Raw genomic sequence first — 12,442 nt, 5'->3', positions numbered from 1 at the left:
TTGTGCGTGGTCATGTGACTTTCTTTTGTCATTTGATTGGTGAACTCCACTTAAGAAGCCTTTATACTCCCGCGCACATGACCGCCACATTGTGCCACGCAGCCCCTCTGCGTCACTTGACGCGCACACAGCAAAAATGGTGCCCATGGCATGGGTAAATTGCACATCTGTGAAAGTATGTTATTATTAAAAAATATATTATATGCAGTCCCGGACATACTGGGACCAAAATTCAACCAGGGAATTTGAGATGGAGAGGCCTCTGATCTGCGCGACCTAGGACCGATTTTTTTCATTTTTTTTGTTTCTCCTGCCATGCAGCGAAGCCCCCAATATTAACCAATGACCGGTGACCGTGATTTTAGGTCTCATCATTTTTGTGGTTATACTATGGATAATATAATTGCCTACCCAGCCTTACACACTGCGTCTCTACCGGTCTGGTTATTGTTGGTTCCAGTTCCATTCTCCTTCTTTTCCTCCTCCTCCTCTCCCAATAACACCAGCACATCTTCCTCCTCATTCTCCAAGACCAGCACCATGTCCTTACAGCCACCATGACTCAGATCACCCAGTCCCTCAATAACCCTTCTGCTAGTGACCACCCCCGATGTTGTTGCTGCTAATAATAATAATAAGAATCCGGTCTGGAATGGACCGGCCGTTCTGGAGTTGTCCCGAAATTCTCAATTGCCACACCACCCCTGTATGTAATGAATAGAAAAAGTCTACACACCCCTGTTCTACAGCCCAGTTTTTGTTTTTGACCATTATTCAACCAATATTTTCGAGAGGGGAAGTACAAATAAACAACTCTTAAAACTCGGGATATGGCTATGTTCAGAATGAACCAGTGTCATTCAAATGCATGTTAAATGGAAGTCACCACACACCTGCCACCATTTACAGTGCATCTGATTGACCCCAAATATACTGTACTTCTGATGCTTTACTATGCTTTTCCTGACATCTTTCTTGTTGCATCTTCCAACACAAGCCATTGTGCTTATCCATGATCCGCAGAGAGAGCTTCCACAGCATCAGACGGTTCTCATTGCTCTCGAAAATATTCTTCTTTTTTGTTTTTTAATTGAGTTCTACAGGTTATTAGTCATATTAATGGTGGAAAAAAAGTTTTTAAATGATTTATCTTGGTCTCATTTTTGTATATCACAAAAAACTGGCATATGAACAGGAGTGTGTAGACTTTAAATAACCACCGTAAGTCGGGACACGGATGTTTCTTTGTTATGTAACATAAATAGAGGCACAAATACAGTGTGACAAGAAAATATAAATTGTGAAACAGCATGCAGTCTTTGTTCTTGCCGTAAAGATGACTCCTTTAAACACCAACGTGTTGCTTTTTACCATCGGTCATAAAAATCAATTCTTTGCGTTAACTTATCATGGACATTTTCATTAGGTTTTGCCGACTTGGGCGAGCTTTAGTGCAGGATGCTACCATTGCTCAAACCTCATTAGATGCATTGTGTAACTTATGGGCTCTGTATTCAGTGTAAAGTGGCACTAAATATAGCTTTCAAGCCCTTTAAAGCTTTGCTCTCTTTAAAATGACATACACACCTGCATGATGCTGCTCCATCTCTCTCCACACAAACACCTAAATTCAAACAAGGGTTGGGACGACATGGGTCTGCATCAGCACGTGCTTTTCTGGGTTTGGAAACCTCCAAGCTCATTTCCACTGGCTTCTCAGCCAATGTATCTTTCCACTGTGTAACAGGTTTGATGGGAACCTCAGACTTGATCAAATGCGTCAAATCTGATGATACAAATTCATAAAATTGACATTTATTTTTACACCGATAATAAATGTGACATTTATGATGGTGAAGCTTGGTAAGAGAGTGTATATCAGGGATCATCACCATTAAAGTCAGCAAATATGATGAGGTCATTGTTTTTAATGAAACTCCTCTTGTGGAGTTGTTGGTGAGAAATAAAAGTGCTCCAGCCTCTTTCTAAACCTCAGTAGCAGTTGCAATTACCATCCCAAACTGCACAAGATGCAGCTCTTGGTTTGCTCCAGCGGCCATCGACATCTACATAGAACATCATGTACGTCAATTACAAACATTTGATGAAATACTGTCCCTTGCATTCTATCAGCTATAATTTTTGTAAAGATGTGATTATTTACTTCATTTGGGTTAGACAAGACTTTTGTCTTGATTGATAATTCTGACAGCCATTGTTCCCTAGATAATGCCCTCATTTTCGGGCTGAAAAACAAACCTTGCCATCATTTTAAAATCGTTGAGGGTTGGTGTGCATTCTTTCACTACGTTGTGACTCACATTTCTCTTTTAGCACCTGCTTCTTAAATGACATCTAAATGTAGAAACGTTGTGCCCGCAAAAGCTAGAATCTCCATCAACGTTCATAAAGTCATGGCCTTTCAATATGTCAGTCATCACGGGCAGCACCACTGAATGGTGGGTCACCCAGTCTTCGTGAAGACATTTGTTAGCATGTCAGTCAGTACATGTATCAATAGAAATTACTCTTAGCCCCTGTTTATAATAACAAACAGTTTATAATAAAACACAGGTACTAGAGTTAGATGTTTTGTTAAGGCCAAACAGTTAGAAAGGATGCAAATTATTTGTGAGTAGCACAATGAATAGTAGGTAGCTGGTTCAAGTATTCATTCCGTGCTTGTGTGGGTTTTCTTCAGGTACTCTAGCTTCCCCCTATATTCCAAAAAAAACCACACTAGTTTAATGGAAGTCTCCAAATTGTCCATTGACATCCTCATTTTAACATCAGGATCTTGGTCCATGGTAACAAATGTCACGTGTCGATTCTGGGCCGGCCACTGCATCACTGCATCATCTTCATCACTGCACAGGTGGAAGAACAGACCCACGTAGCCTTGGTAGGCACTGTCTTTACCATTTCGGTAAACGCTTATTCCGAACGAGTTGCCCTCAGAGTTGTAAAAGCAAGAACTTTTTACTGGACTGCCAGGTGGGGTGCTGGAAAGAAGTCCAGAAAAGTTGTGAATTTGCCAGACAAGAAAGATGGCACCAGAGGAGCTGGGTGATCCTTTGATCCCCTGGAAGATATAGCGGAATTTCTGGGACATCTTAAGTGTTACATAGGCTATTTTCCACACGTTATTTCCATCACCTAAGAAGAAAACAAAAAAACTTAAATCGATTCATGCATCATCTGGTATACCAAAGTTCCCAAAATTCAACACCTGTGATGGTGTGGATCTTCCTGACACTGCGAACAGTCCCTGTTCCGTCGTCAATCCGGACCCAAATAACCAGTTTGTCCCCTGCTGCTCCTGTCATCTTGTAGAAGAACTGCAAGCACTGCTCATGTCTTTTGGGGTAGAGGATGCGAGACTCCAGTAAGGCGCTGTTTTGCAGCATTACCAGAAGATGTGTCAAACTTCATAAAGTAGCCAGAATCTTAAAACAGAAAAAAAAAACATTTAACAAAACGTTTTGTGAGGATTGCATACATTTGAATCGAGACACAATCGAAAACCTTTTTTTCTGTACCTCTGCACCGTCCTGCAAGGGTGCGATCTGTAGCCGCAGGAGTACTCAACGTCTGTATCCAGTCTGAATTGTCATCCTCATTATGGATCATTCCACATATGTTATTCAGTTTGAATGAACACTGGTCCAGAAGAGTGTGTGTGTTTGCTATTAAAAGACAATGGATGAAAAAAATAATCTAAAATGAAAACTGTTGAATTGAATCAAAAGTTTCTAATATCAGCTGAAACCAGAGCACTACACTCCACAAACAAAGGAAGATGAGTACGTGATGCAGAAGTGGACACAGACACTGGTAATTGCAGTTCAGACACATCCTGGTGACTGGGGCGGTGATGCAACTGAAGATTGGTGAAAATGGAGAGTATATTTTAATTGAGAGAGAGAAAGGGAGAGAATATAAATAGAACCTGTCTGACAAAGTTAAGTCAGCCAAAATATCTCAAAAAGCTGCAACAAAATGCCACCTTCCAAAGAAATTCGAGAACAGATGTGGAATAAACTAATTGACATCTACCTGTCTGGAAAGAATTACAAAGGCATTTCTAAAACTTTAGGACTCTGTCAAACCACGTTGAGAGAAATGGAGAAAACCAGGAACAGTGGTGAATCTTCCCAGAAGTGGTCAGCCTACAAAAATTACTCCAAGAGCACAGTGACGACTCATCCAGGAGGTCACAAAATAACCTAGGACAACATCTAAAGAACTGCAAGTCTTGCTTGCCTCAGTTAAGGTCAGTGTTCAAAAGGAAGACTGGTCAAAAATGGCATCCATGACATGGAGTTTCGAGGCAAAAACAACTGCTGACTAAAAATAACAAAGGCTTGTCTTACTTTTGGGAAAAAAAAAAAAAAAAAACCATCTGATTCCCAATCTGATTAATTCCCAAGACCTTTGGGAGAATATTCATCGGACTGACGAGACAAAAGTTAAACTTTTTGGAAGATGTGTTTCTTGTTACATCATAAAAAGATCACCACCCAAAGAGTCAAATATGGTGGTGGTAGTGTGATGGTCAGGGGCTGCTTTCCAATTCAGAAACTGGACAACTTGTGTTGATTGATGGAACCATGAATTCTCCTATTAAGCAGAAAATCTGGAAGGAGAATGTTCAGCCATCAGTTTGTGACCTCAATTTGAAGTGCACTCGGGTTCTGCTGCATGACATTGATCCAAAACACACCAGCAAGTTAACTTCTGAATGGCTTAAAAAACAAAACAAAATGAAGCTGTGGCAGGACCTTAAAAAGGCCATTCATGCTTAAAAACCCTCCACTGTTGCCGGATTAAAATGATTCTGCAATTAAGAGTGGGCTAAAATACGTACTTCTACAGAGATGTGAACCACTCATTGCCGATTATAGAAAATGATTGATTTCATTTGTTGCTGCTGCAGGTGGCCCAACCATTTCTCAGGTTCAGGGGCCAATTAGTTTTTCCACACAGGGCCAGGCAGCTGAATATTTTTTTTTCCTTAGTAAATAAAATCACAATTAAAATAATGCATTTTGTTTATTTGGATTATCTTTGTCTGATATTTACATTTATTTTACGATAATAAAAATAGTGGGGAAACTATGCAAAAAAAGGAAAATTTGAGAAGGGGGAAATACTTTTTTACGGCAGTGTAGATATACAGTAGAGTTGGTACTGTGAAGTAGACATGATACCAGTTTCTTACTACCTCATGGTTATAATTCTAATACGCTATTTTAATGACCTGTCTAAGTCCAGAGGATCATGTAGGTCTTATCTCTTCATAAGTTTATCAGCAAAAACTGACCACAACTGTACATGTAGTTGAGTCTTGTGATATCCACTGCGCTGAAGTCCAGTCGCTGTCCGATGACCTCATTAAAAAATGGAATGGCGGTGGTGATTGTAGGGATACTCTCATTCTTGTTAAAGGAAAGCGGCCTGTAGTGCATGATGGACTCATAATCATATGGAGTGTTCAGATCAGTGATGAAGTCATCCTTGTACTTGTTGAAATTGTGCTCCTTTCCTGTGATGTAGTGACATTGGTCATTTGATTTTTTTCATTATTTCAATGTAATGTAGTTCAGTTAAAACCACAAGTCAAACACCCCTGTTGGCCCATAAATAAGAATTCGGCCAGAATATTGAGAAGAACATCCTTCTAAAGCAGAGCTGGGACCAAGTCATTGCTTTGCAAGTCTCAAGTAAATCTCAAGTCTTTGTCCTCAAGTACCGAGTCAAGTCCCAGGCAAGTCCCAAGTCAATTCCCAAGTCAAGAAACTAAAAGTCAAGTCGCAGGTCACACTAAAGTCACACAAGACCGCAGCGTGCCTCACGCAGTACATCCAAAAGCAGTAATCTTACAACATAAGCTGTTATTAAGAATGTTGCTTTACTGTTAAGACTGACTGAAGACCATAGACGCTACCTTCTTCAATCTGGTTGACATAGTCGTCTCTGTCGGAACGTGACTGTTCATGGTAAAAGCCGAGAGCGTGCAGGAGCTCATGCTGTACAATGGCCTTAGTGTCACATCGGGCCCCGATGGACACATTCTGTCCCCTTCTATCATCTCCAACATATGACCAGCATCTGGATTGAGAAAAGGGGAAAACGTTCTTACTTGAGTCCGAGGTTTGCATAACATTCAGCAACATCAACATGTTTGGTGATTAGACGCGTGATCATAAGGTTATACTTTACCCAGAGAGCTGTGTGAAGGAGATGTAGCTTGCCTCTCCTTCATAGGGTTTGAAATCCACACAGGATCTTAAACGGTATTCCTCAAAAGCCTGGAGTATTACCCCTCTAGCATTCAACTCTATGACATCAACAGACATGATTACATTACTGTTTTTCAATCAAAAATACCGCTAATAATGTTATTCATTCAGCTCAATGTACCTAATGAATCCGTTAAGATGTACGGTATAGGGAGCTCCCATCTCACCAGCATCTACATTATCATCTGTATAACACATACATTGTGTCTTATTGGTCAAAAAGTCATTGAAGGGCTACAACACGCATGTGATCATTGTATCATGATGAGCCAACCTGTAGCTGTTGGAGCAGCCTGCACCTAGCATAAAAAAGACAGTTTAAGTCCAACACTGCAATACCTTTCCCAGGTGGAACTCAATTTGAGATAGAGATACCTGTAAAACTGCCAAAATGACAATCAGCGACCCAATCTTCATCCAGCTCTCTCCAAAACCCATGTTGCTATCTCCACGTATACTTGGTTTTGTGGTGCGAGTGTCAGCCTGCCCATAAAGAAAGCAGGCGGCGAGGAACTTTGCTCTCCAGAATGGGGCTTAATGGATAACTTATATCTTACACATCCGTCCAAGCCTCGTCCTCAAGTGCTGCTGTTGACTCTGTTCATAATCTGATATGATCGTAACCTTGATGATGCTTTCAACTCCAGAAAAACATATTTTTACACACACACACACACACATCTTTTCATAATATATAATTCTGTATAGTTGCTATACTGTCACCAATATTACAGACCATTAAAGTACGTGCTCTGGGGTTTCTGGGTTTGAAACTATTGATGCTAATCTGTATCTATTTTACTATTTTTTTTTTTTTTAATTGCTACAGTTTTGCCTGAAATAAAATGATCATTATGATCCCTTCCAACCTGTTTCCCTTACGTATTAATAACGTTGCTCATTCTTGATGTAGATCTCCATGTTAGAATAAGGCCTCTATTTTTCTGAACGGCGTAAATCCAGCACAGCAGGTGGCACAATTGTGTGCCAGAGGCGGGTTGGACCGGTGTTGGTAATTTCGTAGACGAACGCCGGCGGATCTGATAATGGGCGGGCTGTGCCGCTGTGTGGGTGTTTAGAGCTGACTTCAGTCGCCGCCAATCAAAGTGGCTCCTCTCTTTCCCTTTAAATGCGGTGCAACTGAGAGTGTGGATGGAGAGATGACACCATTCTCTGTGCGGAAGAGGACGGTGCGTAATCACAGCAATCTGTGCGTGAGTGGAACATTCTCATTGCTCTGGCCATGGTGTGGCAACAGACGATGTGTGCGGGTACCCTTATTTAATACAGAAAGTGCTGGTGACAACCGCTGGTGACTGAAACATGTCCGCAGAGCTCAGTATCTGTCTGCCTGCGGTCCAATCAAATTGGCCAAAATCACGTTAGACCAAGCGTCTAGCTTGCGCGTTAGACGAGTGCAGACAGCGTGGTTTGAGTGAATGTTTAGACTGACTTTCTACCATAACGGCCAGTTGGCGCAGGCCCATTTTCGTTGGCCAAATTAGCAAACACGTAGCGAGCATTGCGCTTGGATGGAAATCATTTGCGCCCCACCGCAGATGCACTATGAACATACAGCCCAAAGTGTACGATTTTACAATTACAATAGGACACTTTTTAGAAAAAAAATATTTTCTTGAAAGAGGACAGAGCACTGAAACCAAAAGCCTAATGCTCACAAAGCTGGAAGATACTTTTTATAAATGTGGTACAGACCTAATTACAGTGTATACACAAAACATAACACAAAGATAACTTTGCCAAACTTCGTAGTTAGAGTCCGATGGTGCCTGCCATCCTTCAGCGATGTGTTTGATGTCTACCAGGATACCAAGACAGTTGACTGATTTGTCAGTGAGCTAGAGAGGGAAGATTATTGAACAATGACCTGAAGATGAAGCAAAGTCAAAGTACAAGTTATACTTAATGTCAAATTTAGTTCTCATTTGATGGGGTCACCTAGCGTATAAAAACAACAACAACATTAACACTTCTCTTGCTGTTATCATCACTTATATCTCACACCAGACTTTGCCACAGTCTGTTTACATTTCTGCTTGCCATGACTGTAATAAAAGTGGGATCGTACCTCTGTTATCATGATTATTGTCTAAACAAATATCTCGTGAACTGAATGAGGTACTCAACTTATCTTCACCTTAATATTTCACCTTTTAAATACAGTATGCTAATTTTATGGCTATACTTACTTTTTTATGAAAGGAAAATATTCGGTATTGTTATCATTATGCCTGCCTGTAAAACTATTAAGGACTTTGGCAGATTTACAGTCCATCAATGATGAAATGGCTAATATGTGGCTTTTGAAGTTCAGTTTAATAAAAACAATCAACGTAGTAATAATAAAAAAACAGAGGCGGGTAGAGTACCCAAATATTGTACTCAATAAGAGTACTGTTACTTTAAAATAATATGACGCAAGTCAAAGTAAAAAGTAGTCATCCAAATATTTACTTGAGTAAGAGTAAGAAAGTACTCAATGAAAAAAACTACTCAAGTAAAGAGTAAATATGTGAGTAACTTCTGATTATTATTATTATTATTATTATTATCAAGCAGTTGTACATCCTGTTGAGTCTGAATGTGTCCATCTTGCTGAAGACAAGGTACTGCCCAATTATGTTGTAGAATTCTGGGATTTTGGTGGTAATAGGAGGAATGGACTGGTTCTTGTTGAAGGAGAAGAGCCTATAATGCATGATGGATTCGTAGTTGTAAGCTGTGTTTTAGTCTGTGATCAAATCGTCATTATATTTGTTGAAGTTGTGCTGAAGTCCTGGATACATTTAGAAAAAATCATAATAATAAATAAAATGTCGGACGGATCCTGGACATTTTTATCAAGTCTGTGTGTGGGTGTTCTAATTTTGAGAGTACTGCAACGTGACCTGGTTGCACTTTGATCAAGCCAGATGTCCACATCGTCATCCCTATCTGTGCGGAGCGGGGCTCATGTTCAATCACTGCCTCGTGGTCGCAGCCTGACCCCAGAGACAGAATCTGACCGTTCTGCTGGTCCGCAACACTAGAGGAACACCTACAACAAATTCAGCTACAGTTTATTCAGGCACGTTGTTTGATTGATTTGTCTGGAGTTGATGAGTTAGCAGTACTGGGAACACAATGTCCACATATTTATGATTGCAAACTTCTCTGTACTTAAAAGGCAGAATGATCCACATTCAAGTTCATTCATTCATTCGCTACCACTTATCCTGTTCAAGTGCAGACAAGCGCGGCAACAGTGAGAGGCTACTGAGGCAGTTTTGAGAGGAAAACAAACAAAAAAATAAACAATGACATCCATCCATTTTCTGAGCCGCTTCTCCTCAGTAGGGTCGCGGGCGTGCTGGAGCCTATCCCAGCTGTCATCGAGCAGGAGGCGGGGTACACCCTGAACTGGTTGCCAGCCAATCGCAGGGCACATACAAACAAACAACCATCCGCACTCACATTCACACCTACGGGCAATTTAGAGTCATCAATTAACCTACCATGCATGTTTTTGGGATGTGGGAGGAAACCGGAGTGCCCGGAGAAAACCCACGCAGGCACGGGGAGAACATGCAAACTCCACACAGGCGGGCCCGGGGATTGAACCCCAGTCCTCTGAACTGTCAGGCAGACGCTCGAACCAGTCATCCACCGTGCCGCCACGATGACATTGATTATTAAATTAATTAGATTTAAAAAATGTTTTCAACGGGTTGGGGGTAAGAATGGAGCAAACAGGCCAAAGTGGCTAGTGGGAGTGGCTGTGCTACCCACGGTGGAAACTGACCCGCATTTGGGAGGTTGGCGGGTGTAAATGTCAAGCCCTGAGCACTTGTTTTCCTAACATCAGCTCTGCAAATTGTAGGATTGTTTAGTGTATCTTTTATATTTATTTGTATTCTTGAAACACAAACATGGAGTTGCAAATCCCAATTGAAGGCTTTCTATTTTATTTGATTCTATTCTATTCAATTGTGTTCAAACAGGTTGACATCTGACCCTGCAGTAGAATTCAAGCAGATCATTCAAATTTGATCAGTTTCATATTTGTCTGAAGAGTCAAAGTATATATTGTCAGTCTCTTGAACTACACAGCATTTGCACCTCACCAGGGTTGAGGAATGGGTGCAAATCTTCACCATTCTCGTACACCGACCTTTTCACACTCAAACGTCTTGTATACTGTGTATTAAAATAATCCCCTGACGTACGTGCCACGGACCGCGGGTGAAAATCGGTATCGGACAGACGATGACTCGAGATGTAAGATGACGGCTTTCATGAGAACAAATCTTGCATTATGTGGTATACTGTCATACCTGCGCGCGCATGGCCATAGTTAACTCTGACAATTTAATTTAGTCCTTTTTCAGGAATAGTTTTGACAATGTCCTTTTGTGAATGGGTGGTTACCTTGGGTGTGTATATCTGAAAAGGCAGACGTTTTGTGACCTATTGCACTCGTCAAAATAGTTTTATTGTAACATGCTTTTTACTTTTACGTAAGTATTTTCGGGAAGAAGAAATGCTACTTTTACTCCATTACATTGAACTATTTTTATTCTTATCTGTTTATTATCTCTTGCCGAAGCTATTCATTTTGGTTTGTCGGAGACTTTGCCTCGGGACCTGACAAATGATTCCGTTTCATCCAATCCAACATATGACTGCACACAAAGTGAGCCCACACAGTCAATTTTTCCGTCACAAATTTCTAACATTCTGCCTAGAAGAAGTCTACTTCAAACTTTTGCTGTTTTCACAAGTGTACACAAAGAAAGGTAATTTCCGAACATGTCTTATGGATACATTTTGCCTCAATTTATGTTGTTTTATAAAGATTCAATTTATTATTCTTTTCATTGAAGTTACATTGTTGGGCATATCTGAATTTGCGCGTTATGTATTTGATATTTTTGTGAAATTGAAGGGGCAAAGATGTTTACATTTTGTGTGTGTGAATGGACACGATGTTTACATTGTGTGTGTATGCGAATGGACGGATATTCCTTTGCATCATGTAAGCGGGCCACTGTGGACTAAACAGTCATGTTTCCTAGGTGTATGTGAATAAATTGAATGTGAAATTCAAATGTAATTCTTATATAAATTTTTTTTTAAAAAGGCATTCAACCACACACTTGAGACAGATGATATAATAGTAATACCAACATCCCTTAATGGAAATGATGTAAATTCTTCAGTAAATATTAATTTGTATGAATTTGCGGTGTTAATTTCAACACAGTATATTACGTGGTTGGTATAATGATGGAAATAGAAGAAAAAAGTAACTGACATATTGAATTTTGGCAAAAGGTCTTTCTTTTTTTTTTACTGGTTGTTTTTCTTTCCTCTGGCACTGTGCTTCGACATGAGTGCAGTACGCTTCTGGTACCACGAGAGGGCGCCTCAGGGTTGTTAACGATGGGAAGACCAGGAAGACGTTTCAGGTGCTGCTTTGTCGAGATACGGCGAAGCATTTCTCGTTTGAATTCCACAAATGGTGGTACAACCCAATTTGATCCATCGCTAACGCGTGTTCATGTTTTGAGCTAACAAAAATGAACTCTTTGGGTGTGGACTTGACAGTAAATACTCGGGGGCAAATGTGTTAGGATTGAACTGTTATCATACTTGAGTGACGTGAAAAGTAGATGGCAAGGCTGGTTTTATATAGGTTTGACGTGTTATCACTACCTGAAGAAAATTATAGATGGATACTCTTTATCTATATTTAGTCACACGTAGCAGGCTCACACGACGAGGTGGCCGAGTGGTTAAGGCGATGGACTGCTAATCCATTGTGCTCTGCACGCGTGGGTTCGAATCCCATCCTCGTCGCACAGTTTTCTTTTTTTTTTTTTTTTTTTTTTTTTTTTTTTTTTTTTTATTTATTAAGAATTGCAAATTTTGTGCTCTCAGGTCACCAGCTAATTACACTTACGGATTGCACTCAATAAAGCGAAATGCAACAAAGCGCACGAAATTACTGCATCTCGTTCGCCCATTCACACACAATATATATTTGGTCAACAAATACACTGAAACAAGTACAGTCAGCCACTTTTAATCTGTTAATTATGTTTAGGATATTGATAAGCACCAAACCGTCTGTCTGAATG

General features: G+C 40.4%; 1 protein-coding gene and 1 non-coding gene across 2 annotated transcripts; one reads left to right on the top strand and one right to left on the bottom strand.

Annotated features, from left to right (window-relative positions):
* Nucleotides 1-407: 407 nt before the first annotated feature.
* Nucleotides 408-6,475, bottom strand: mep1a.2 (meprin A, alpha (PABA peptide hydrolase), tandem duplicate 2). The gene is given in 11 exon segments (XM_061705086.1): nt 408-545; nt 1,584-1,786; nt 1,893-2,080; nt 2,763-3,156; nt 3,230-3,398; nt 3,400-3,446; nt 3,540-3,686; nt 5,324-5,545; nt 5,948-6,111; nt 6,223-6,340; nt 6,424-6,475. Coding segments are annotated over 11 exon segments (1,842 nt in total).
* Nucleotides 6,476-12,079: 5,604 nt separating this feature from the next.
* Nucleotides 12,080-12,161, top strand: trnas-gcu (transfer RNA serine (anticodon GCU)). Its single transcript has one exon. It is a non-coding gene; the product is annotated as a tRNA-Ser (tRNA).
* The last annotated feature ends 281 nt before the right edge of the window (nt 12,162-12,442 follow it).

Source organism: Phycodurus eques, chromosome 18 (genome assembly GCF_024500275.1).
Source record: "Phycodurus eques isolate BA_2022a chromosome 18, UOR_Pequ_1.1, whole genome shotgun sequence".
Taxonomy (NCBI): domain Eukaryota; kingdom Metazoa; phylum Chordata; class Actinopteri; order Syngnathiformes; family Syngnathidae; genus Phycodurus; species Phycodurus eques.
This window is presented reverse-complemented; position numbering and strand designations above follow the sequence as displayed.